Below are 23,953 nucleotides of genomic sequence, written 5' to 3'. Positions count from 1 at the left end.
AGCCTCATATTTTAATTGAGACACTATCCTCTCACTTTAAACTTCCTGGTCAGATTTTAATGTTGCTTTTAAACTTTTTAACAGACAGAGTTCAGCAGGTTTTTGTGAATGGTCAAATGTCGAAAATAATTATGTCAAACACTGGTTCCCCTCAGGGCTGTGTCCTTTCCCCCCTGCTTTTTATCATGTACACAGATAGCGGCAGAACATCACAAGAGAACAGTTATCTGGTAAAGTTCTCAGATGACACTGTTCTGCTGTACCTCCTTCAGGGCTCAGAATCAGGCCATGGCGGTGCTCTACCAACTTTTGTTAAGTGGTGCGATGGCAACTTCCTGGATCTTAATGTCCTGAAAACCAAGGATTTGGTCATAGATTTTAGGAAGAACTGTTGTCCCCCTGAATCTAGCATTATCCACAGTGGAGGGGTTAAGTTGGGGTTAAGTGTCTTCACCAATGGACACGTCCACATATGTCTGCAGGAGCTGGGGATTGAAACTCCATTCTTCCTGTTGAGAGATACCCAACTCTACCACAGTATAGTCCGTAGTGTGGGTTTGCTCTCAACAAATATCATACAGAAACCAGATAACAGGAAGTAAAGTCGACCAGAAGACATTTACTGCAGCGTTTACAGCAGACCATCAGTTGTTTGACAGAGCTTACAATCTGGTTCTAGACATTTTTTCACCATGACACCAAAGTCCTGCTTCACCATCCTTCATGTGTCCATCTTGGCTGCGACACTTCTCACTTTGGAAGTTTCCTGTAAGTTTTTGTCTTTTTATTAATGGCATACTCTCAATGGCAGCAGCTGCGTGTTACTGTCTTTGTGGCTCTGTCACTGCGTGATGTATCGACAAATATTCCTCAGAAAAAATAATGTTATGTAAACTGAAAAGGTATCAAAAGTACTTATAGTGAGGGTGTATATTTAATAAAATCTCCAGAACGCAGCAAAAGGCTCAACTGTGTACCGTTAAAACTCAACACGGAAATGAACTGGATATGAATTTGGAGGAAACAATTTAAATTGTGGTGAAGGAAGGATTACCTTTATAGAGAATTGTATATTGTTGGCAGAGAAAACCTGAAATGCAGTTTTCTACATGCAAACATATTTAGTGATAAAAATGACCAAATGTGTTAGTTTGGTAATTTCTTGCCATTTGTTAGACTTTTTGGTCTCTTTATATCGGTTAAAAGTCGACAAATGCAGCATGGCAGAACAGCAGTGTATCGGCTGAAGTCTGTACTTCCTGAATTCAGACAGTGGTGGGGATCTTTTCACCTTAAATTTAGCCTCCATGAAGCGAGGCTGCCTTATTAAAATGAGCAAACCCCATTCTCAACTCTGACTTCAACACAAAGTACAACACATGACTTCCTGCCCTGAACTTTCCGTGTAGCTGCTGCAACAATGAACAACAAATCTATTGAACTGCTTTTACGTTCTGTCATCATTAGCTGGTGTCACATTTTTGAGAAAGTGAGTTGCCTGTAATTTTTTTACTCTGATAATATTTTGTTTCATCTTTAGCTGTCATCAGAATTTAATTATACATTCCAAAAAAAATCATTGAAGGATGAGCTAACCTATTCTGTATGTTTGTTGTCTCTTTCCTTGCAGGTACAGATGAATGTGAAGTTCATATTAAAGTACGCAGCAAAACAAAATATGAAGCTCACCTTGGAGAAGAACTAAAGATTGAATGTCCAGTTACGGTCTGCAACGATTCACCACCTGAAATCTCCTGGGTTAAACTCGAAGAAACTGGTGATCCTATAAACATTAGCGGGGGAAGTCGCTTCAGATCAGAGTGGAAAACTTTGAAGCATTTAGATGGAGTTTCAGTTTTGATCATTCAAAACTTTGTCAGAAACGACTCGGGTATATATCGGTGTAAATGTGGTTCCAGTGTTGGACATAAAATCAATGTTTCTGTCAATGGTGAGTGTGACTTTGTTATTAATCTAATGTGTCTTTATTGAGTTAAACTGCCTACAGATACCCTGATACAGCCACTAAATAATCAGCTTGAATATAACAGCTACGCTCCGAGCTCCGAGCTACTCTGATCCTGTATTTGATCATGTCTATAAACCCCTCTATTTCAGCCCTGCTCAGAACAGGCTGTTTCTGTGGCTGTACCTTTAAATATGTAAATGAGCTGTGTCTGACCACGCCCCCTCTCTGGAAGGGCTTGGATGTCTCGGGCTTTCTCGCTCCATGTCCTATTGTTTACGGTGAGAAGGCAGACTCAGAGGGCAGAACAAACACCTAGCTGTGGGAGTGTCACCCACCTGGGGGAGGGGCTACTGCCCTTTGTGATGTCATGAAGGGAAAATCTCCAAAAGGCCTGTTTGAGCACACATTTTCTGAAAAGTGGAGCAGGCAAAAGACAGAAAAGAACGGACGTTTCTCATAATCAGGGGGTTTGTAGACGGACTAGAGACACATATTAGTGTTAGAAAAACATGGTGAAGTATATTTTGCATAATATGTGACCTTTAATGTTTTTCAGATAGTGTTGAACTCATCACCTACCAATCGACAACTTCAGAGCCACGTAAGAAGCCTTCCATCTTTTTTCTGACCTTGATAACTATGGGTTACTTTATTAACTCTGATGCTGAGACAAATGTCCCCTTTTCACAGGGAGACCAGAAACTGAGGACGCTTTCTGGCCTTTTGTGTGTCGTGTTGTTGGACTCTTGGTGTTTGTCGCCATAGTGATTGCTATGTTTGTCACCTCACACTGTTTGCGTAAAGGTGAGACTTTTTATTTTACACTAGTGTTTTTATGAGCCACACAGGCGCTCTGCAGACCTCCAGCTGAGGATTTAAACTAAGAACCACACATTGTGATATCAACAAATATCAAATTATGATCGTTTTTCATTTCAATTCAAGGTGTCCGATGTGGAGGAGGATCCAAAGACACACCAGCAGATCCAAACAGCCAGCCTTCCCATCAGGCTTTGCCTATGGATCATATCTATGATAGTGTTCAGTAGTCCTCATGTCAGAGGTACAAAGTTAAACGTTACAATGCTGGGTTAAGAATATACGACAGTATTTACTATTGATTGTTTTTTGTGACTCGTGGAAGTCAATTTGTGCTTGTGAATTTCTGCAAATGAACCTGTGGCGATACAAGAAGTGACATTTCTATTGCTTTCAAACCGCTGTATATGAGATCGAACCTGTGTGTGTGTGTGTGTGTGTGTGTGTGTTTTGCTTCCTCTGTAGGTGACAAACTTTGTGCACAAATCCCCTGCAAATATCACTGTGAAATGTCAGTAAATCTATAGTGCTGTGAGTTTTTCTACCTTTGGTCTCTATTCTCACTTCTGATGTTTATTTAAAATATATATTATTTTGGTTATCTGTATCGCATTTTGGAGCAGACGCACTGATGCCAGGAAGCAAAATGTAACCACAGGTCACATATTGAGAGACAAAAGACAAGAGGATGTGTCATAACATGAAAGAATACGCAGCCCTCAACTTATCACCCATCTGTTCTAGGAATCTTATTTCACTCTAAAATATAAATTATAAATGTGATTTTACCACTTGACATACAGCCCAATATTAAAGATTCACTGAAGAAATCTAGTTTCTTACACTGACAAATGAAAACAACAGCCAACCTGTCAGTCAAAACAGCCCCGCCAAATTATAATATAATTACTAGCTTTCAAAAAAGATTTTTCATAAATTCTTAAAATTCATAAAAATTCACTCTGTAAAGTTTGTGCAAATAAATAAATGAGCTGTCAGAACCAAACCTGTTTTGTAGCAGCTTTAAATGTGTTTATTTCTGCTGTAATAACAGTTTTAACATGTGATCTAATGGGGTTTCCTCGGCTTTAGCAGCCAGCCTCAAGTGGACACTCGAGGACATGCAGTTTTTTGGGCCTACAGATTGACTTCATTTTTTTAACACCAAAAGGTTTCAACTAATTTAATGTTAGCTTAAGTGCTTTATGTTAATTTCTATTCAGTATGTCATGGTTGGAAACCACTGAATTTGATGAATATCTCCTTTCAGATTGCGTCTTTATGTCGGAAACATCCACATGTGCACATCAGATTGTGTCTTGGCTTATTACTCTTTACATGCAAATAAAAATACACACGTTCCAAATCGGCTTTTTGTTTTGATTGATTCAATATTGCACGTGTTGTTTCGTGCTAATGCAGCGATAATGTTCCATTCTGTGGTTTCATCACTTCATTGAAACTAGAACAAATTGCTAATGAGTTATGCAAATGACATTCAATATGAGTCACCTTGACATCAACGCTCATTAATAAATGGTCAACTTGATCCACTTCAGTTTGCTTATCAAGCTGGTGAAGGTGTGGACGACGCCAAGGTTTTCATTTTAGACACTGTGTACAAACGCCTGGAAAAACCTAAATCCCATGCCAGACTTTTATTCGCTGACTTTTCCTCAGCTTTTAATAAAATGCAGCCTCATATTTTAATTGAGACACTATCCTCTCACTTTAAACTTCCTGGTCAGATTTTAATGTTGCTTTTAAACTTTTTAACAGACAGAGTTCAGCAGGTTTTCGTGAATGGTCAAATGTCGAAAATAATTATGTCAAACACTGGTTCCCCTCAGGGCTGTGTCCTTTCCCCCCTGCTTTTTATCATGTACACAGATAGCGGCAGAACATCACAAGAGAACAGTTATCTGGTAAAGTTCTCAGATGACACTGTTCTGCTGTACCTCCTTCAGGGCTCAGAATCAGGCCACGGCGGTGCTCTACCAACTTTTGTTAAGTGGTGCGATGGCAACTTCCTGGATCTTAATGTCCTGAAAACCAAGGATTTGGTCATAGATTTTAGGAAGAACTGTTGTCACCCTGAATCTAGCATTATCCACAGTGGAGGGGTTAAGTTGGGGATAAGTGTCTTCACCAATGGACACGTCCACATATGTCTGCAGGAGCTGGGGATTGAACCTCCATCCTTCCTGTTGAGAGATACCCAACTCTACCACAGTATAGTCCGTAGTGTGGGTTTGCTCTCAAGAAATATCACACAGAAACCAGATAACAGGAAGTAAAGTCGACCAGAAGACATTTACTGCAGCGTTTACAGCAGACCATCAGTTGTTTGACAGAGCTGAGAATCTGGTTCTAGACATTTTTTCACCATGACACCAAAGTCCTGCTTCACCATCCTTCATGTGTCCATCTTGGCTGCGACACTTCTCACTTTGGAAGTTTCCTGTAAGTTTTTGTCTTTTTATTAATGGCATACTCTCAATGGCAGCAGCTGCGTGTTACTGTCTTTGTGGCTCTGTCACTGTGTGATGTATCGACAAATATTCCTCAGAAAAAATAATGTTATGTAAACTGAAAAGGTATCAAAAGTACTTATAGTGAGGGTGTATATTTAATAAAATCTCCAGAACGCAGCAAAAGGCTCAACTGTGTACCGTTAAAACTCAACACGGAAATGAACTGGATATGAATTTGGAGGAAACAATTTAAATTGTGGTGAAGGAAGGATTACCTTTATAGAGAATTGTATATTGTTGGCAGAGAAAACCTGAAATGCAGTTTTCTACATGCAAACATATTTAGTGATAAAAATGACCAAATGTGTTAGTTTGGTAATTTCTTGCCATTTGTTAGACTTTTTGGTCTCTTTATATCGGTTAAAAGTCGACAAATGCAGCATGGCAGAACAGCAGTGTATCGGCTGAAGTCTGTACTTCCTGAATTCAGACAGTGGTGGGGATCTTTTCACCTTAAATTTAGCCTCCATGAAGCGAGGCTGCCTTATTAAAATGAGCAAACCCCATTCTCAACTCTGACTTCAACACAAAGTACAACACATGACTTCCTGCCCTGAACTTTCCGTGTAGCTGCTGCAACAATGAACAACAAATCTATTGAACTGCTTTTACGTTCTGTCATCATTAGCTGGTGTCACATTTTTGAGAAAGTGAGTTGCCTGTAATTTTTTTACTCTGATAATATTTTGTTTCATCTTTAGCTGTCAGAATTTAATTATACATTCCAAAAAAAATCATTGAAGGATGAGCTAACCCATTCTGTATGTTTGTTGTCTCTTTCCTTGCAGGTACAGATGAATGTGAAGTTCATATTAAAGTACGCAGCAAAACAAAATATGAAGCTCACCTTGGAGAAGAACTAAAGATTGAATGTCCAGTTACGGTCTGCAACGATTCACCACCTGAAATCTCCTGGGTTAAACTCGAAGAAACTGGTGATCCTATAAACATTAGCGGGGGAAGTCGCTTCAAATCAGAGTGGAAAACTTTGAAGCATTTAGATGGAGTTTCAGTTTTGATCATTCAAAACTTTGTCAGAAACGACTCAGGTATATATCGGTGTAAAAGTGGTTCCACTGTTGGACATAAAATCAATGTTTCTGTCAATGGTGAGTGTGACTTTGTTATTAATCTAATGCGTCTTTATTGAGTTAAACTGCCTACAGATACCCTGATACAGCCACGTAATAATCAGCTTGAATATAACAGCTACGCTCCGAGCTCCCCATAACATGTGTGAGATTTCTTGTTCTAAATCCACTCTGATCCTGTATTTGATCATGCCTATAAACCCCTCTATTTCAGCCCTGCTCAGAACAGGCTGTTTCTGTGGCTGTACCTTTAAATATGTAAATGAGCTGTGTCTGACCACGCCCCCTCTCTGGAAGGGCTTGGGTGTTTCGGGCGTTCTCGCTCCATGTCCTATTGTTTACGGTGAGAAGGCAGACTCAGAGGGCAGAACAAACACCTAGCTGTGGGAGTGTCACCCACCTGGGGGAGGGGCTACTGCCCTTTGTGATGTCATGAAGGGAAAATCTCCAAAAGGCCTGTTTGAGCACACATTTTCTGAAAAGTGGAGCAGGCAAAAGACAGAAAAGAACGGACGTTTCTCATAATCAGGGGGTTTGTAGACGGACTAGAGACACATATTAGTGTTAGAAAAACATGGTGAAGTATATTTTGCATAATATGTGACCTTTAATGTTTTTCAGATAGTGTTGAACTCATCACCGACCAATCGACAACTTCAGAGCCATGTAAGAAGCCTTCAATCTTTTTTCTGACCTTGATAACTATGGGTTACTTTATTAACTCTGATGCTGAGACAAATGTCCCCTTTCACAGGGAGACCAGAAACTGAGGACACTTTCTGGCCTTTTGTGTGTCGTGTTGTTGGACTCTTGGTGTTTGTCGCCATAGTGATTGCTATGTTTGTCACCTCACAGTCTTTGCGTAAAGGTGAGACTTTTTATTTTACAAGAGTGTTTTTATGAGCCACACAGGCGCTCTGCAGACCTCCAGCTGAGGATTTAAACTAAGAACCACACATTGTGATATCAACAAATATCAAATTATGATCGTTTTTCATTTCAATTCAAGGTGTCCGATGTGGAGGAGGATCCAAAGACACACCAGCAGATCCAAAAAGCCAGCCTTCCCATCAGGCTTTGCCTATGGATCATATCTATGATAGTGTTCAGTAGTCCTCATGTCAGAGGTACAAAGTTAAACGTTACAATGCTGGGTTAAGAATATACGACAGCATTTATTATTGATTGTTTTTTGTGACTCGTGGAAGTCAATTTGTGCTTGTGAATTTCTGCAAATGAACCTGTGGTGATACAAGAAGTGACATTTCTATAGCTTTCAAACCGCTGTATATGAGATCGAACCTATGTGTGTGTGTGTGTGTGTGTGTGTGTGTTTTGCTTCCTCTGTAGGTGACAAACTTTGTGCACAAATCCCCTGCAAGATATATTATTTTGGTTATCTGTATCACATTTTGGAGCAGACCCACTGATGCCAGGAAGCAAAATGTAACCACACGTCACATATTGAGAGACAAAAGACAAGAGGATGTGTCATAACATGAAAAAATACGCAGCCCTCAACTTATCACCCATCTGTTCTAGGGATCTTATTTCACTCTAAAATATAAATTATAAATGTGATTTTACCACTTCACATACAGCCCAATATTAAAGATTCACTGAAGAAATCTAGTTTCTTAAACTGACTAATGAAAACAACAGCCAACCTGTCAGTCAAAGCAGCCCCGCCAAATTATAATATAATTACTAGCTTTCAAAAAAGATTTTTCATAAATTCTTAAAATTCATAAAAATTCACTCTGTAAAGTTTGTGCAAATAAATAAATGAGCTGTCAGAACCAAACCTGTTTTGTAGCATTTCTATTGAGTATGTCATGGTTGGAAACGACTGAATTTGATGAATATCTCTTTTCATATTGCGTCTTTATGTCGGAAACATCCACATGTGCACATCAGATTGTGTCTTGGCTTATTACTCATTACATGCAAATAAAAATACACACGTTCCAAATCGGCTTTTTGTTTTGATTGATTCAATATTGCACGTGTTGTTTCGTGCTAATGCAGCGATAATGTTCCATTCTGTGGTTTCATCACTTCATTGAAACTAGAACAAATTGCTAATGAGTTATGCAAATGACATTCAATATGAGTCACCTTGACATCAACGCTCATTAATAAATGGTCAACTTGATCCACTTCAGTTTGCTTATCAAGCTGGTGAAGGTGTGGACGACGCCAAGGTTTTCATTTTCGACACTGTGTACAAACGCCTGGAAAAACCTAAATCCCATGCCAGACTTTTATTCGCTGACTTTTCCTCAGCTTTTAATAAAATGCAGCCTCATATTTTAATTGAGACACTATCCTCTCACTTTAAACTTCCTGGTCAGATTTTAATGTTGCTTTTAAACTTTTTAACAGACAGAGTTCAGCAGGTTTTCGTGAATGGTCAAATGTCGAAAATAATTATGTCAAACACTGGTTCCCCTCAGGGCTGTGTCCTTTCCCCCCTGCTTTTTATCATGTACACAGATAGCGGCAGAACATCACAAGAGAACAGTTATCTGGTAAAGTTCTCAGATGACACTGTTCTGCTGTACCTCCTTCAGGGCTCAGAATCAGGCCACGGCGGTGCTCTACCAACTTTTGTTAAGTGGTGCGATGGCAACTTCCTGGATCTTAATGTCCTGAAAACCAAGGATTTGGTCATAGATTTTAGGAAGAACTGTTGTCACCCTGAATCTAGCATTATCCACAGTGGAGGGGTTAAGTTGGGGTTAAGTGTCTTCACCAATGGACACGTCCACATATGTCTGCAGGAGCTGGGGATTGAACCTCCATCCTTCCTGTTGAGAGATACCCAACTCTACCACAGTATAGTCCGTAGTGTGGGTTTGCTCTCAACAAATATCACACAGAAACCAGATAACAGGAAGTAAAGTCGACCAGAAGACGTTTACTGCAGCGTTTACAGCAGACCATCAGTTGTTTGACAGAGCTTACAATCTGGTTCTAGACATTTTTTCACCATGACACCAAAGTCCTGCTTCACCATCCTTCATGTGTCCATCTTGGCTGCAACACTTCTCACTTTGGAAGTTTCCTGTAAGTTTTTGTCTTTTTATTAATGGCATACTCTCAATGGCAGCAGCTGCGTGTTACTGTCTTTGTGGCTCTGTCACTGCGTGATGTGTCGACAAATATTCCTCCGAAAAAATAATGTTATGTAAACTGAAAAGGTATCAAAAGTACTTATAGTGAGGGTGTATATTTAATAAAATCTCCAGAGCGCAGCAGAAGGCTCAACTGTGTACCGTTAAAACTCAACACGGAAATGAACTGGATATGAATTTGGAGGAAACAATTTAAATTGTGGTGAAGGAAGGATTACCTTTATAGAGAATTGTATATTGTTGGCAGAGAAAACCTGAAATGCAGTTTTCTACATGCAACCATATTTAGTGATAAAAATGACCAAATGTGTTAGTTTGGTAATTTCTTGCCATTTGTTAGACTTTTTGGTCTCTTTATATCGGTTAAAAGTCGACAAATGCAGCATGGCAAAACAGCAGTGTATCGGCTGAAGTCTGTACTTCCTGAATTCAGACAGTGGTGGGGATCTTTTCACCTTAAATTTAGCCTCCATGAAGCGAGGCTGCCTTATTAAAATGAGCAAACCCCATTCTCAACTCTGACTTCAACACAAAATCAATCATTACTTCACATAAACTGGAACCTATTTAATTTTAAGAGAGTTTCTTTAATGTAACAAAGCACCCAAAGGTTAGAATATGTCACCTTAACCACAGCAATACAACACATGACTTCCTGCCCTTAACTTTCCATGTAGCTGCTGCAACAATGAACAACAAATCTATTGAACTGCTTTTATGTTCTGTCATCATTAGCTGGTGTCTCATTTTTGAGAAAGTGTGTTGCCTGCAAATGTTTTAACTTATTGATTTGTACAAAAAAATCATTGAAGGATGAGCTAACCTATTCTGTATGTTTGTTGTCATTTTCCTTGCAGGTACAGATGAGTGTCATGTTCAAATTAAAGTACGCCGATACACAAAATATAAAGCTCACCTTGGAGAAGAACTAAAGATTGACTGTCCAGTTACGTTCTGCGACGATACACCACCTGAAATCTCCTGGTTTAAACTCAACTTAACTGGTGATCCTATAAACATTAGCGGGGGAAGTCGCTTCAAATCAGAGTGGAAACCTTTGAAGCATTTAGAGGGAGTTTTAGTTTTGATCATTCAAAACTTTGTCAGAAACGACTCGGGTATATATTGGTGTGGAAGCAGTTCCAGTCTTGGACATAAAATCAATGTTTCTGTCAATGGTGAGTGTGACTTTGTTATTAATCTAATGTGTCTTTATTGAGTTAAACTGCCTACAGATACCCTGATACAGCCACGTAATAATCAGCTTGAATATAACAGCTACGCCCTGAGCTCCCCATAACATGTGTGTGAAGTTTCTTGTTTTAAATCCACTCTGATCCTGTATTTGATCATGCCTATAAACCACTCTATTTCGGCCCTGCTCAGAAAAGGCTGTTTCTGTGTCTGTACCTTTAAATATGTAAATTCTACAATTCTACAATTCTACAATTCACTCAGCAGACGCTTTTATCCAAAGCGACGTACATCAGAGAGTAAGTACAACTCAAGAAAGGATCTAGAAAAAAGGTAACAATGTCAGTAAGAGCAAACGATCAGCTTTGAGTCTGATTGGACACACAGGTGCTGACAGGAAGTGACCAGAGGCAAAGCACAACACTGATGGCAGTTCTTGAGAGCTCTAATCAGTATAGAAACCATCTTATAAATCATCGTTATCAAACAAAAACCATCGTCATTACCATCATCATCATCAATAATATGGAGACCATCATCATTAAGTTAGTAGGTATTCATGAAAGAGCTGGGTCTTTAGCTTTTTCTTAAAGGTGCAGAGGGACTCTGCAGATCGAATGGAGTTTGGAAGTTCATTCCACCACCGGGGGGCGACAGAGGAGAAGAGTCTAGTCAGAGACTTAGGAGCCTGTTGTGAAGGTTGGATCAAATGCCTTTCATTGGCAGAGCGTAGAGGGCAGGAGGGAGTGTAGACCTGGGGTGCGTTCGAATTGTCCCTCCTATCTCCTTTCACTATCCACTTTACCTTAACCCCGGAAGCATTTAAGTGGCGGCCATGATAAGAGCCGTTCGAATTCTCTAAAAGTTAAGGAAAGGTGGGTAAATGCTTCCTTTATAACCTCCTTTAGCATAGGATACACTGGACCATCCTTTAGGAAAGGAGATGAGATATGCCGCCCCACAATTCCTTGCGGCCGCAACATTTAAAGCGAGTCGCGCATCCGACCGTTCACGGAAATTAACGATGATCGTAAAGTGACACAGATCAAGTAAGGGATAAAAGATAAAAGTCATTTTTATCCAGATGATGTTTTAGTCAACATATTTCATTCACTTAAGAATGCTTTGTGCAGTTGTACATTTGTATGCTTAAAACATTATATGTAGGTTATATCTTATTAATGTAACAATTAATTTCATATTTATTTTGATGTTGATTTCTGAGTGGACAGGAAGGTGATGGTTTCACTTTTGTTACTCGTAGCCTGGTAGTCTATATTTCTTTCATTTCAATCCCAACCTTGTGGTGATTAGGATTATTTCACCGGTAAGAAGGCACAGAAAAAGTTTTTTAGATGCGTTTTTTGTAGTCCATTTTCTGAACATTGTAGTTTCAACACGGCGGACCCACGTCATTAACCTCCGCCGGCCCGTCGCGACGTCGCCTAGTGGAAATGTGGTCGGATTGTCAGAGCAACGAGATCGCCTTTCCCTAAGTCCTTTATGAATTCTCCTAACATCTATCCTTGACCTCATGACGTTTTCGCGGGGTTAAGGTAAAGTGGATAGTGAAAGTCGATAGGAGGGACAATTCGAACGCACCCCTGGATGAGAGAGTTAGAGTAAGGAGGAGACGTTTTTGTCGCTGTTTCGTAAGCGAGCAGCAGAGTTTTAAATTTGATGCGAGCAGTAACTGGGAGCCAGTGTAAGGAGATGAACAGCGGAGTGACATGTGCTCTTTTAGGAAGGTTGAAGACCAGTCGAGCTGCTGCATTTTGCATCATTTGCAGAGGTTGGATAGTGCATGTAGGAAGACCTGCCAGTAGAGAGTTGCAATAATCGATGCATGTACAGGGCAAATCGACATGACAGGGCACTCGAGGCTACTTGAACCTTAAAAGTTAGTTGGTCATCAATCATGACACCCAGGTTCCGGGCAGACTTTGGTTGTTCCGAGCTGGATATTGATCCTCTGGTTGCATAGAGGGACTGGCTGGGATGACAAGGAGCTCAGTCTTTGAAATATTGAGTTGAAGGTGCCGTTCATTCATCCATTTAAAGATATCAGCAAGGCATGATGAGATTCTTGCAGAGACTGTAACATCATCTGGCGGGAATGACAGGAAGAGCTGGGTATCATCAGCATAGCAGTGGTATGAGAAGCCATGAGAGCGGATTATCGAACCAAGTGAGCTTGTGTATATGGAGAAGAGAAGGGGACCAAGCACTGACCCTTGAGGTACCCCTGTGGATAAGCTGTGCGCTTTGGACACTTCTCCCTTCCACGACACTCTAAAGGATCGCCCAGAGAGGTAGGACACGAACCAGCAGAGGGCAGATCCTGAGATGCCAAATACAGAGAGCGTGGATAGGAGGATTTGATGCTTGACTGTGTCAAAGGCAGCAGACAGGTCTAGCAGTAATAGAACTGAGGACTGACTGACAAGCTCTGGCAACTTGTAGCGATTCTGTTACTGACAGTAGTGCAGTTTCAGTAGAGTGGCCCCGCTTAAAGCCTGACTGATTTGGGTCAAACAGATCGTGTCTGGACAGAAACTCAGACTTCCTTAAAGACTGTGTCAAGTATTTTTGACAGAAAGGGCAGAAGAGAAACCGGTCTGTAGTTTTCAACCTGGGCTGGGTTTAGTGTGGGTTTTTTGAGCAGAGGGGTGACCCGAGCTCGCTTGAATGCGGTGGGGAACACACCCGTTGACAGAGAGGAGTTGATGATATGCTTTAGTGCAGCATTAAGCGGAGAGGAAATGGTCTGCAGGAGGCTTGATGGTATTGGGTCCAGAGGACAGGTGGTGGGCCGATAAAAGCGTCTGCTGAGTGAATTGTAGAATTGTAGAATTTACATATTTAAAGGTACAGACACAGAAACAGCCTGTTCTGAGCAGGGCTGAAATAAAGAGGTTTATAGGCATGATCAAATTCAGGATCAGAGTGGATTTAAAACAAGAAACTTCACACATGTTATGGGGAGCTCGGAGCGTAACACATATTAGTGTTAGAAAAACATGGTGAAGTGTATTTTGTATAGTGTTGTTGTTATAGTGTGATGTTTTTCAGATAGTGTTGAACTCATCACCGACCAATCGACAACTTCAGAGCCACGTAAGAAGCCTTCCATCTTTTTTCTGACCTTGATAACTATGGGTTACTTTATTAACTCTGATGCTGAGACAAATGTCCCCTTTTCACAGGGAGACCAGAAACTGAGGACGCTTTCTGGCCTTTTGTGTGTCGTGTTATTGGACTCTTGGTGTTTGTCGCCATAGTGATTGCTATGTTTGTCACCTCACACTGTTTGCGTAAAGGTGAGACTTTTTATTTTACACGAGTGTTTTTATGAGCCACACAGGCGCTCTGCAGACCTCCAGCTGAGGATTTAAACTAAGAACCACACATTGTGATATCAACAAATATCTAATTATGATCGTTTTTCATTTTAATTCAAGGTGTCTGATGTGGAGGAGGATCCAAAGACACACCAGCAGATCCAAACAGCCAGCCTTCCCATCAGGCTTTGCCTATGGATCATATCTATGATAGTGTTCAGTAGTCCTCATGTCAGAGGTACAAAGTTAAACGTTACAATGCTGGGTTAAGAATATACAACAGCATTTATTATTGATTGTTTTTTGTGACTCGTGGAAGTCAATTTGTGCTTGTGAATTTCTGCAAATGAACCTGTAGTGATACAAGAAGTGACATTTCTATTGCTTTCAAACTGCTGTATATGAGATCGAACCTGTGTGTGTGTGTGTGTGTGTGTGTGTGTGTGTGTGTGTGTGTGTGTGTGTGTGTGTGTGTTTTGCTTCCTCTGTAGGTGTGACAAACTTTGTGCACAAATCCCCTGCAAATATCACTGTGAAATGTCAGTAAATCTATAGTGCTGTGAGTTTTTCTACCTTTGGTCTCTATTCTCACTTCTGATGTTTATTTAAAATATATATTATTTTGGTTATCTGTATCACATTGTGGAGCAGACGCACTGATGCCAGGAAACAAAATGTAACCACACGTCACATATTGAGAGACAAAAGACAAGAGGATGTGTCGTAACATGAAAAAATACGCAGCCCTCAACTTATCACCCATCTGTTCTAGGGATCTTATTTCACTCTAAAATATAAATTATAAATGTGATTTTACCACTTGACATACAGCCCAATATTAAAGATTCACTGAAGAAATCTAGTTTCTTAAACTGACAAATGAAAACAACAGCCAACCTGTCAGTCAAAGCAGCCTCGCCAAATTATAATATAATTACTAGCCTTCAAAAAAGATTTTTCATAAATTCTTAAAATTCATAAAAATTCACCCTGTAAAGTTTGTGCAAATAAATAAATGAGCTGTCAGAACCAAACCTGTTTTGTAGCAGCTTTAAATGTGTTTATTTCTGCTGTAATAACAGTTTTAACATGTGATCTAATGGGGTTTCCTCGGCTTTAGTGGACACTTGAGGAAATGCAGTTTTTTGGGCCTACAGATTGACTTCATTTTTTTAACACCAAAAGGTTTCAACTAATTTAATGTTAGCTTAAGTGCTTTATGTTAATTTCTATTCAGTATGTCATGGTTGGAAACGACTGAATTTGATGAATATCTCCTTTCAGATTGCGTCTTTATGTCGGAAACATCCACATGTGCACATCAGATTGTGTCTTGGCTTATTACTCTTTACATGCAAATAAAAATACACACGTTCCAAATCGTCTTTTTGTTTTGATTGATTCAATATTGCACGTGTTGTTTCGTGCTAATGCAGCGATAATGTTCCATTCTGTGGTTTCATCACTTCATTGAAACTAGAACAAATTGCTAATGAGTTATGCAAATGACATTCAATATGAGTCACCTTGACATCAACGCTCATTAATAAATGGTCAACTTGATCCACTTCAGTTTGCTTATCAAGCTGGTGAAGGTGTGGACGACGCCAAGGTTTTCATTTTCGACACTGTGTACAAACGCCTGGAAAAACCTAAATCCCATGCCAGACTTTTATTCGCTGACTTTTCCTCAGCTTTTAATAAAATGCAGCCTCATATTTTAATTGAGACACTATCCTCTCACTTTAAACTTCCTGGTCAGATTTTAATGTTGCTTTTAAACTTTTTAACAGACAGAGTTCAGCAGGTTTTCGTGAATGGTCAAATGTCGAAAATAATTATGTTAAACACTGGTTCCCCTCAGGGCTGTGTCCTTTCCCCCCTGCTTTTTATCATGTACACAGATAGCGGCAGAACATCACAAGAGAACAGTTATCTGGTAAAGTTCTCAGGTGACACTGTTCTGCTGTACCTCCTTCAGGGCTCAGAATCAGGCCATGGCGGTGCTCTACCAACTTTTGTTAAGTGGTGCGATGGCAACTTCCTGGATCTTAATGTCCTGAAAACCAAGGATTTGGTCATAGATTTTAGGAAGAACTGTTGTCCCCCTGAATCTAGCATTATCCACAGTGGAGGGGTTAAGTTGGGGATAAGTGTCTTCACCAATGGACACGTCCACATATGTCTGCAGGAGCTGGGGATTGAACCTCCATCCTTCCTGTTGAGAGATACCCAACTCTACGACAGTATAGTCCGTAGTGTGGGTTTGCTCTCAACAAATATCACACAGAAACCAGATAACAGGAAGTAAAGTCGACCAGAAGACGTTTACTGCAGCGTTTACAGCAGACCATCAGTTGTTTGACAGAGCTGAGAATCTGGTTCTAGACATTTTTTCACCATGACACCAAAGTTCTGCTTCACCATCCTTCATGTGTCCATCTTGGCTGCGACACTTCTCACTTTGGAAGTTTCCTGTAAGTTTTTGTCTTTTTATTAATGGCATACTCTCAATGGCAGCAGCTGCGTGTTACTGTCTTTGTGGCTCTGTCGCTGCGTGATGTATCGACAAATATTCCTCAGAAAAAATAATGTTATGTGAACTGAAAAGGTATCAAAAGTACTTATAGTGAGGGTGTATATTTAATAAAATCTCCAGAACGCAGCAAAAGGCTCAACTGTGTACCGTTAAAACTCAACACGGAAATGAACTGGATATGAATTTGGAGGAAACAATTTAAATTGTGGTGAAGGAAGGATTACCTTTATAGAGAATTGTATATTGTTGGCAGAGAAAACCTGAAATGCAGTTTTCTACATGCAAACATATTTAGTGATAAAAATGACCAAATGTGTTAGTTTGGTAATTTCTTGCCATTTTTTAGACTTTTTGGTCTCTTTATATCGGTTAAAAGTCGACAAATGCAGCATGGCAAAACAGCAGTGTATCGGCTGAAGTCTGTACTTCCTGAATTCAGACAGTGGTGGGGATCTTTTCACCTTAAATTTAGCCTCCATGAAGCGAGGCTGCCTTATTAAAATGAGCAAACCCCATTCTCAACTCTGACTTCAACACAAAATCAATCATTACTTCACATAAACTGGAACCTATTTAATTTTAAGAGAGTTTCTTTAATGTAACAAAGCACCCAAAGGTTAGAATATGTCACCTTAACCACAGCAATACAACACATGACTTCCTGCCCTTAACTTTCCATGTAGCTGCTGCAACAATGAACAACAAATCTATTGAACTGCTTTTATGTTCTGTCATCATTAGCTGGTGTCTCATTTTTGAGAAAGCGTGTTGCCTGCAAATGTTTTAACTTATTGATTTGTACAAAAAAATCATTCAAGGATGAGCTAACCTATTCTGTATGTTTGTTGTCATTTTCCTTGCAGGTACAGATGAGTGTCACGTTCAAATTAAAGTACGCCGATACACAAAATATAAAGCTCACCTTGGAGAAGAACTAAAGATTGACTGTCCAGTTACGTTCTGCGACGATACACCACCTGAAATCTCCTGGTTTAAACTCAACTTAACTGGTGATCCTATAAACATTAGCGGGGGAAGTCGCTTCAAATCAGAGTGGAAACCTTTGAAGCATTTAGAGGGAGTTTTAGTTTTGATCATTCAAAACTTTGTCAGAAACGACTCAGGTATATATTGGTGTGGAAGCAGTTCCAGTCTTGGACATAAAATCAGTGTTTCTGTCAATGGTGAGTGTGACTTTGTTATTAATCTAATGTGTCTTTATTGAGTTAAACTGCCTACAGATACCCTGATACAGCCACGTAATAATCAGCTTGAATATAACAGCTACGCCCTGAGCTCCCCATAACATGTGTGTGAAGTTTCTTGTTTTAAATCCACTCTGATCCTGTATTTGATCATGCCTATAAACCACTCTATTTCGGCCCTGCTCAGAAAAGGCTGTTTCTGTGTCTGTACCTTTAAATATGTAAATTCTACAATTCTACAATTCTACAATTCACTCAGCAGACGCTTTTATCCAAAGCGACGTACATCAGAGAGTAAGTACAACTCAAGAAAGGATCTAGAAAAAAGGGAACAATGTCAGTAAGAGCAAACGATCAGCTTTGAGTCTGATTGGACACACAGGTGCTGACAGGAAGTGACCAGAGGCAAAGCACAACACTGATGGCAGTTCTTGAGAGCTCTAATCAGTATAGAAACCATCTTATAAATCATCGTTATCAAACAAAAACAATCGTGACAACCATCATCATCATCAATGATATCGAAACCATCATCATTAAGTTAGTAGGTATTCATGAAAGAGCTGGGTCTTTAGCTTTTTCTTAAAGGTGCAGAGGGACTCTGCAGATCGAATGGAGTTTGGAAGTTCATTCCACCACCGGGGGGCGACAGAGGAGAAGAGTCTAGTCAGAGACTTAGGAGCCTGTTGTGAAGGTTGGATCAGACGCCTTTCATTGGCACAGCGTAGAGGGCAGGAGGGAGTGTAGACCTGGGGTGCGTTCGAATTGTCCCTCCTATCTCCTTTCACTAGCCACTTTACCTTAACCCCGGAAGCATTTAAGTGGCAGCCATGATAAGAGCCGTTCGAATTCTCTAAAAGTTAAGGAAAGGTGGGTAAATGCTTCCTTTATAACCTCCTTTAGCATAGGATACACTGGACCATCCTTTAGGAAAGGAGATGAGATATGCCGCCCCACAATTCCTTGCGGCCGCAACATTTAAAGCGAGTCGCGTCGACCGTTCACGGAAATTAACGATGATCGTAAAGTGACACAGATCAAGTAAGGGATAAAAGATAAAAGTCATTTTTATCCAGATGATGTTTTATTCAACATATTTCATTCACTTAAGAATGCTTTGTGCAGTTGTACATTTGTATGCTTAAAACATTATATGTAGGTTATATCTTATTAATGTAACAATTAATTTCATATTTATTTTGATGTTGATTTCTGAGTGGACAGGAAGGTGATGGTTTCACTTTTGTTACTCGTAGCCTGGTAGTCTATATTTCTTTTATTTCAATCCCAACCTTGTGGTGATCAGGATTATTTCACCGGTAAGAAGGCACAGAAAAAGTTTTTTAGATGCGTTTTTTGTAGTTCATTTTCGGAACATTGTAGTTTCAACACGGCGGACCCACGTCATTAACCTCCGCCGGCCCGTCGCGACGTCGCCTAGTGGAAATGTGGTCGGATTGTCAGAGCAACGAGATCGCCTTTCCCTAAGTCCTTTATGAATTCTCCTAACATCTTTCCTTAACCTCATGACGTTTTCGCGGGGTTAAGGTAAAGTGGCTAGTGAAAGGCGATAGGAGGGACAATTCGAATGCACCCCTGGATGAGAGAGTTAAAGTAAGGGGGAGACGTTTTTGTTACTGTTTTGTGAGCGAGCAGCAGAGTTTTAAATTTGATGCGAGCAGTAACTGGGAGCCAGTGTAAGGAGATGAACAGCGGAGTGACATGTGCTCTTTTAGGAAGGTTGAAGACCAGTCGAGCTGCTGCATTTTGTATCATTTGCAGAGGTTGGATAGTGCATGTAGGAAGACCTGCCAGTAGGGAGTTGCAATAATCGATGCATGTACAGGGCAAATCGACATGACAGGGCAATCGAGGCTACTTGAACCTTAAAAGTTAGCTGGTCATCAATCATGACACCCAGGTTCCGGGCAGACTTTGGTTGTTCCAAGTTGGATATTGATCCTCTGGTTGCATAGAGGGACTGGCTGGGATGACAAGGAGCTCAGTCTTTTGAAATATTGAGTTGAAGGTGCCGTTCATTCATCCATTTAAGATATCAGCAAGGCATGATGAGATTCTTGCAGAGACTGTAACATCATCTGGCGGGAATGACAGGAAGAGCTGGGTATCATCAGCATAGCAGTGGTATGAGAAGCCATGAGAGCGGATTATCGAACCAAGTGAGCTTGTGTATATGGAGAAGAGAAGGGGACCAAGCACTGAACCTTGAGGTACCCCTGTGGATAAGCTGTGCGCTTTGGACACTTCTCCCTTCCACGACACTCTAAAGGATCGCCCAGAGAGGTAGGACACGAACCAGCAGAGGGCAGATCCTGAGATGCCAAATACAGAGAGCGTGGATAGGAGGATTTGATGCTTGACTGTGTCAAAGGCAGCAGACAGGTCTAGCAGTAATAGAACTGAGGACTGACTGACAAGCTCTGGCAACTTGTAGCGATTCTGTTACTGACAGTAGTGCAGTTTCAGTAGAGTGGCCCCGCTTAAAGCCTGACTGATTTGGGTCAAACAGATCGTGTCTGGACAGAAACTCAGACTTCCTTAAAGACTGTGTCAAGTATTTTTGACAGAAAGGGCAGAAGAGAAACCGGTCTGTAGTTTTCAACCTGGGCTGGGTTTAGTGTGGGTTTTTTGAGCAGAGGGGTGACCCGAGCTTGCTTGAATGCGGTGGGGAACACACCCGTTGACAGAGAGGAGTTGATGATATGCTTTAGTGCAGCATTAAGCGGAGAGGAAATGGTCTGCAGGAGGCTTGATGGTATTGGGTCCAGAGGACAGGTGGTGGGCCGATAAAAGCGTCTGCTGAGTGAATTGTAGAATTTACATATTTAAAGGTACAGACACAGAAACAGCCTGTTCTGAGCAGGGCTGAAATAAAGAGGTTTATAGGCATGATCAAATTCAGGATCAGAGTGGATTTAAAACAAGAAACTTCACACACATGTTATGGGGAGCTCGGAGCGTAACACATATTAGTGTTAGAAAAACATGGTGAAGTGTATTTTGTATAGTGTTGTTGTTATAGTGTGATGTTTTTCAGATAGTGTTGAACTCATCACCGACCAATCGACAACTTCAGAGCCACGTAAGAACCCTTCCATCTTTTTTTCTGACCTTGATAACTATGGGTTACTTTATTAACTCTGATGCTGAGACAAATGTCCCCTTTTCACAGGGAGACCAGAAACTGAGGACGCTTTCTGGCCTTTTGTGTGTCGTGTTATTGGACTCTTGGTGTTTGTCGCCATAGTGATTGCTATGTTTGTCACCTCACACTGTTTGCGTAAAGGTGAGACTTTTTATTTTACACGAGTGTTTTTATGAGCCACACAGGCGCTCTGCAGACCTCCAGCTGAGGATTTAAACTAAGAACCACACATTGTGATATCAACAAATATCAAATTATGATCGTTTTTCATTTCAATTCAAGGTGTCCGATGTGGAGGAGGATCCAAAGACACACCAGCAGATCCAAAAAGCCAGCCTTCCCATCAGGCTTTGCCCATGGATCATATCTATGATAGTGTTCAGTAGTCCTCATGTCAGAGGTACAAAGTTAAACGTTACAATGCTGGGTTAAGAATATACAACAGCATTTATTATTGATTGTTTTTTGTGACTCGTGGAAGTCAATTTGTGCTTGTGAATTTCTGCAAATGAACCTGTAGTGATACAAGAAGTGACATTTCTATTGCTTTCAAACCGCTGTATATGAGATCGAACCTGTGTGTGTGTGTGTGTGTGTGTGTGTGTGTGTGTGTGTGTGTGTGTGTGTGTGTGTGTTTTGCTTCCTCTGTAGGTGTGACAAACTTTGTGCACAAATCCCCTGCAAATATCACTGTGAAATGTCAGTAAATCTATAGTGCTGTGAGTTTTTCTACCTCACTTCTCTATTCTCACTTCTGATGTTTATTTAAAAGATATATTATTTTGGTTATCTGTATCACATTTTGGAGCAGACCCACTGATGCCAGGAAGCAAAATGTAACCACACGTCACATATTGAGAGACAAAAGACAAGAGGATGTGTCATAACATGAAAAAATACGCAGCCCTCAACTTATCACCCATCTGTTCTAGGGATCTTATTTCACTCTAAAATATAAATTATAAATGTGATTTTACCACTTGACATACAGCCCAATATTAAAGATTCACTGAAGAAATCTAGTTTCTTAAACTGACTAATGAAAACAACAGCCAACCTGTCAGTCAAAACAGCCCCGCCAAATTATAATATAATTACTAGCCTTCAAAAAAGATTTTTCATAAATTCTTAAAATTCATAAAAATTCACCCTGTAAAGTTTGTGCAAATAAATAAATGAGCTGTCAGAACCAAACCTGTTTTGTAGCATTTCTATTCAGTATGTCATGGTTGGAAACGACTGAATTTGATGAATATCTCTTTTCATATTGCGTCTTCATGTCGGAAACATCCACATGTGCACATCAGATTGTGTCTTGGCTTATTACTCATTACATGCAAATAAAAATACACACGTTCCAAATCGTCTTTTTGTTTTGAATGATTCAATATTGCACGTGTTGTTTCGTGCTAATGCAGCGATAATGTTCCATTCTGTGGTTTCATTACTTCATTGAAACTAGAACAAATTGCTAATGAGTTATGCAAATGACATTCAATATGAGTCACCTTGACATCAACAAACTGTTTGGAGCAGACACACTGATCTTATTCAGCTCGTCACCAGATCAACCCTCTCCCACTCTGAATCCAGGAAGTGACACCTTTCAGTTCAGACTGAAACCAGCTGAAAACTCAACGAAAAAGGTGAAGCACGCGACCACTGCAAAACACCGGCGGTGATGTTTGATTCTCAAGGTCGTGGAGCATTTTTTCGTCCAGTTGTGTGTGTTCAGTGACATCACAAGAAGAAGATCTGTACTAAAACGAGCAGCTGTGCAGCGTCTTGATTTAACTAATCTACATTCACCACTGGAAGTTGGTTACGGTGGCCAAAATGTGATTAACAAACTGATGAGGCGTGTGAAGTGAGGTGCAGTGATATGAGGGTTGGACGTACTGTGCATGAAGCACGTAGGATGTGCTACCTCTGTGGTTACAGCTATAAGCGGAGTTACAACCTAGCGTGCCTGCACAGTGAGTGTGTTGCACATGCATGACTATAACACACACACACACACACACACACACACACACACACACACACACACACTTGCACAAACAGAGCTGCACCCCACCCTGCATGTGTCATCATCGCCCACCATCCAGCTCGTGACACATGCAGGTAGAGGGGCTGATCACCAACCACAGGAACTTCCTCAACCCTGTAGCTGTTATTCTAGTTGCTATTTTCGCTGATATTTTAAGAACTTTGCTTTTTTGTGTTTCTTATTTTTGGTACAGTGGAAGAGAAACAGGCATTTAAATTATAAAGTTGGACGGGACAGGAAAACAAAAACAAGCTCGCCCTCTAGTGGTTTAAACGCAAAATGTTCTCAATTTAAAGGCAAGGAGCTTGATGAGTTCTTATTATTATAAAAGGAGCTACTTTAACCCCCCTGAAAACTGAATTAAGGAAGGCGAATCAGATTATTGTTTCCTTTCAGAGAGGCTCCATAAACTTTAAAAGCCACAGAGGGACGGAACAATAACAAGCTAATTCGTTTAATGTTTATTCTTAGTCCTCTCAGTAAGCAGTTTCCTCCTGATAAGCCTCCATGTTTTTATTCAGTCCGATTATTTGTTTTAAACACACCAGGGGTGGTTGATCATAAAAAAATAAATCCGTCACAGATCAATGCCTCTTGGTGACACAGGAACCACTTGCCCCTTCCTGTCTTTGTGAGGTGTGTGGAAACTGAAGGAGGAAAAACGTAATTTATTAAGATGATAAATGTGAGCAGAAGTGTTTTGGTATTCAGAGAGTAGAGTTCAAGTCCAAAAACTGTTTGAATTCAGTTTGATTAAATGTTAAGAAAACAGAAGCATTTATCAGACAAATAATCAGGTCGCTGCACATTTCATTAGAGGTACACCCAACGAACTTTGACCAGGCGGGCAGAAACGCAGATCAGCAATTTGAAGGTCGTGACACTCGACCTGGTTTTAGATGAATCTC

At 40.4% G+C, this 23,953-nt stretch overlaps 3 protein-coding genes across 6 annotated transcripts; all 3 read left to right on the top strand.

Moving 5' to 3' along the window:
• Window positions 1–514: 514 nt before the first annotated feature.
• On the top strand, window positions 515–4,154 carry LOC110001325 (uncharacterized). The gene is made up of 5 exons (XM_029281877.2): window positions 515–768; window positions 1,631–1,951; window positions 2,526–2,570; window positions 2,660–2,773; window positions 2,915–4,154. The coding sequence occupies exons 1-5, from the start codon at window positions 693–695 to the stop codon at window positions 3,016–3,018; spliced, it is 660 nt and encodes a 219-aa protein (XP_029137710.1). The 5' UTR covers window positions 515–692; the 3' UTR covers window positions 3,019–4,154.
• An 811-nt stretch (window positions 4,155–4,965) lies between these two features.
• Window positions 4,966–15,468, top strand: LOC109976835 (B- and T-lymphocyte attenuator-like). Of its 4 annotated transcripts, none has more exons than XM_065952251.1 (9): window positions 4,970–5,251; window positions 6,111–6,431; window positions 7,035–7,079; window positions 7,168–7,281; window positions 7,423–9,482; window positions 10,408–10,728; window positions 13,821–13,861; window positions 13,951–14,064; window positions 14,206–15,468. In XM_065952251.1, the coding sequence occupies exons 1-5, from the start codon at window positions 5,176–5,178 to the stop codon at window positions 7,524–7,526; spliced, it is 660 nt and encodes a 219-aa protein (XP_065808323.1). In that variant the 5' UTR covers window positions 4,970–5,175; the 3' UTR covers window positions 7,527–9,482; window positions 10,408–10,728; window positions 13,821–13,861; window positions 13,951–14,064; window positions 14,206–15,468. The 4 variants fall into 4 exon arrangements, with proteins under 4 accessions (XP_065808326.1, XP_065808323.1, XP_065808322.1 ...); XM_065952250.1 differs by having other exon boundaries at window positions 13,817–13,861; XM_065952254.1 differs by lacking the exons at window positions 6,111–6,431; window positions 7,035–7,079; window positions 7,168–7,281; window positions 7,423–9,482 and having other exon boundaries at window positions 4,966–5,251; window positions 13,817–13,861.
• A 958-nt stretch (window positions 15,469–16,426) lies between these two features.
• Window positions 16,427–22,409, top strand: LOC110001347 (B- and T-lymphocyte attenuator-like). Its single transcript, XM_029281879.2, has 5 exons — window positions 16,427–16,562; window positions 17,488–17,808; window positions 20,888–20,932; window positions 21,023–21,136; window positions 21,278–22,409. The coding sequence occupies exons 1-5, from the start codon at window positions 16,487–16,489 to the stop codon at window positions 21,379–21,381; spliced, it is 660 nt and encodes a 219-aa protein (XP_029137712.2). The 5' UTR covers window positions 16,427–16,486; the 3' UTR covers window positions 21,382–22,409.
• The last annotated feature ends 1,544 nt before the right edge of the window (window positions 22,410–23,953 follow it).

This window comes from Labrus bergylta, chromosome 24, assembly GCF_963930695.1.
Source record: "Labrus bergylta chromosome 24, fLabBer1.1, whole genome shotgun sequence".
In the NCBI taxonomy this organism is placed as follows: Eukaryota; Metazoa; Chordata; class Actinopteri; order Labriformes; family Labridae; genus Labrus; species Labrus bergylta.
The sequence above is the reverse complement of the archived record's forward strand: the minus strand, read 5'-3'. Positions and strand labels throughout refer to the sequence as shown.

What these genes read in the sequence shown, in the direction of transcription:
- LOC110001325 (XM_029281877.2), top strand. Translation starts at nt 693, where the DNA reads ATGACACCAAAGTCCTGCTTCACCATCCTTCATGTGTCCATCTTGGCT. An exon ending in ATCGACAACTTCAGAGCCAC is followed by an intron (nt 2,571 to 2,659) that starts GTAAGAAGCCTT and finishes CCCTTTTCACAG; the next exon opens with GGAGACCAGAAACTGAGGAC. An exon ending in CTCACACTGTTTGCGTAAAG is followed by an intron (nt 2,774 to 2,914) that starts GTGAGACTTTTT and finishes TTTCAATTCAAG; the next exon opens with GTGTCCGATGTGGAGGAGGA.
- LOC109976835 (XM_065952251.1), top strand. Translation starts at nt 5,176, where the DNA reads ATGACACCAAAGTCCTGCTTCACCATCCTTCATGTGTCCATCTTGGCT. An exon ending in TCTCACTTTGGAAGTTTCCT is followed by an intron (nt 5,252 to 6,110) that starts GTAAGTTTTTGT and finishes CTTTCCTTGCAG; the next exon opens with GTACAGATGAATGTGAAGTT. An exon ending in AATCAATGTTTCTGTCAATG is followed by an intron (nt 6,432 to 7,034) that starts GTGAGTGTGACT and finishes AATGTTTTTCAG; the next exon opens with ATAGTGTTGAACTCATCACC.
- LOC110001347 (XM_029281879.2), top strand. Translation starts at nt 16,487, where the DNA reads ATGACACCAAAGTTCTGCTTCACCATCCTTCATGTGTCCATCTTGGCT. An exon ending in AATCAGTGTTTCTGTCAATG is followed by an intron (nt 17,809 to 20,887) that starts GTGAGTGTGACT and finishes GATGTTTTTCAG; the next exon opens with ATAGTGTTGAACTCATCACC. An exon ending in CTCACACTGTTTGCGTAAAG is followed by an intron (nt 21,137 to 21,277) that starts GTGAGACTTTTT and finishes TTTCAATTCAAG; the next exon opens with GTGTCCGATGTGGAGGAGGA.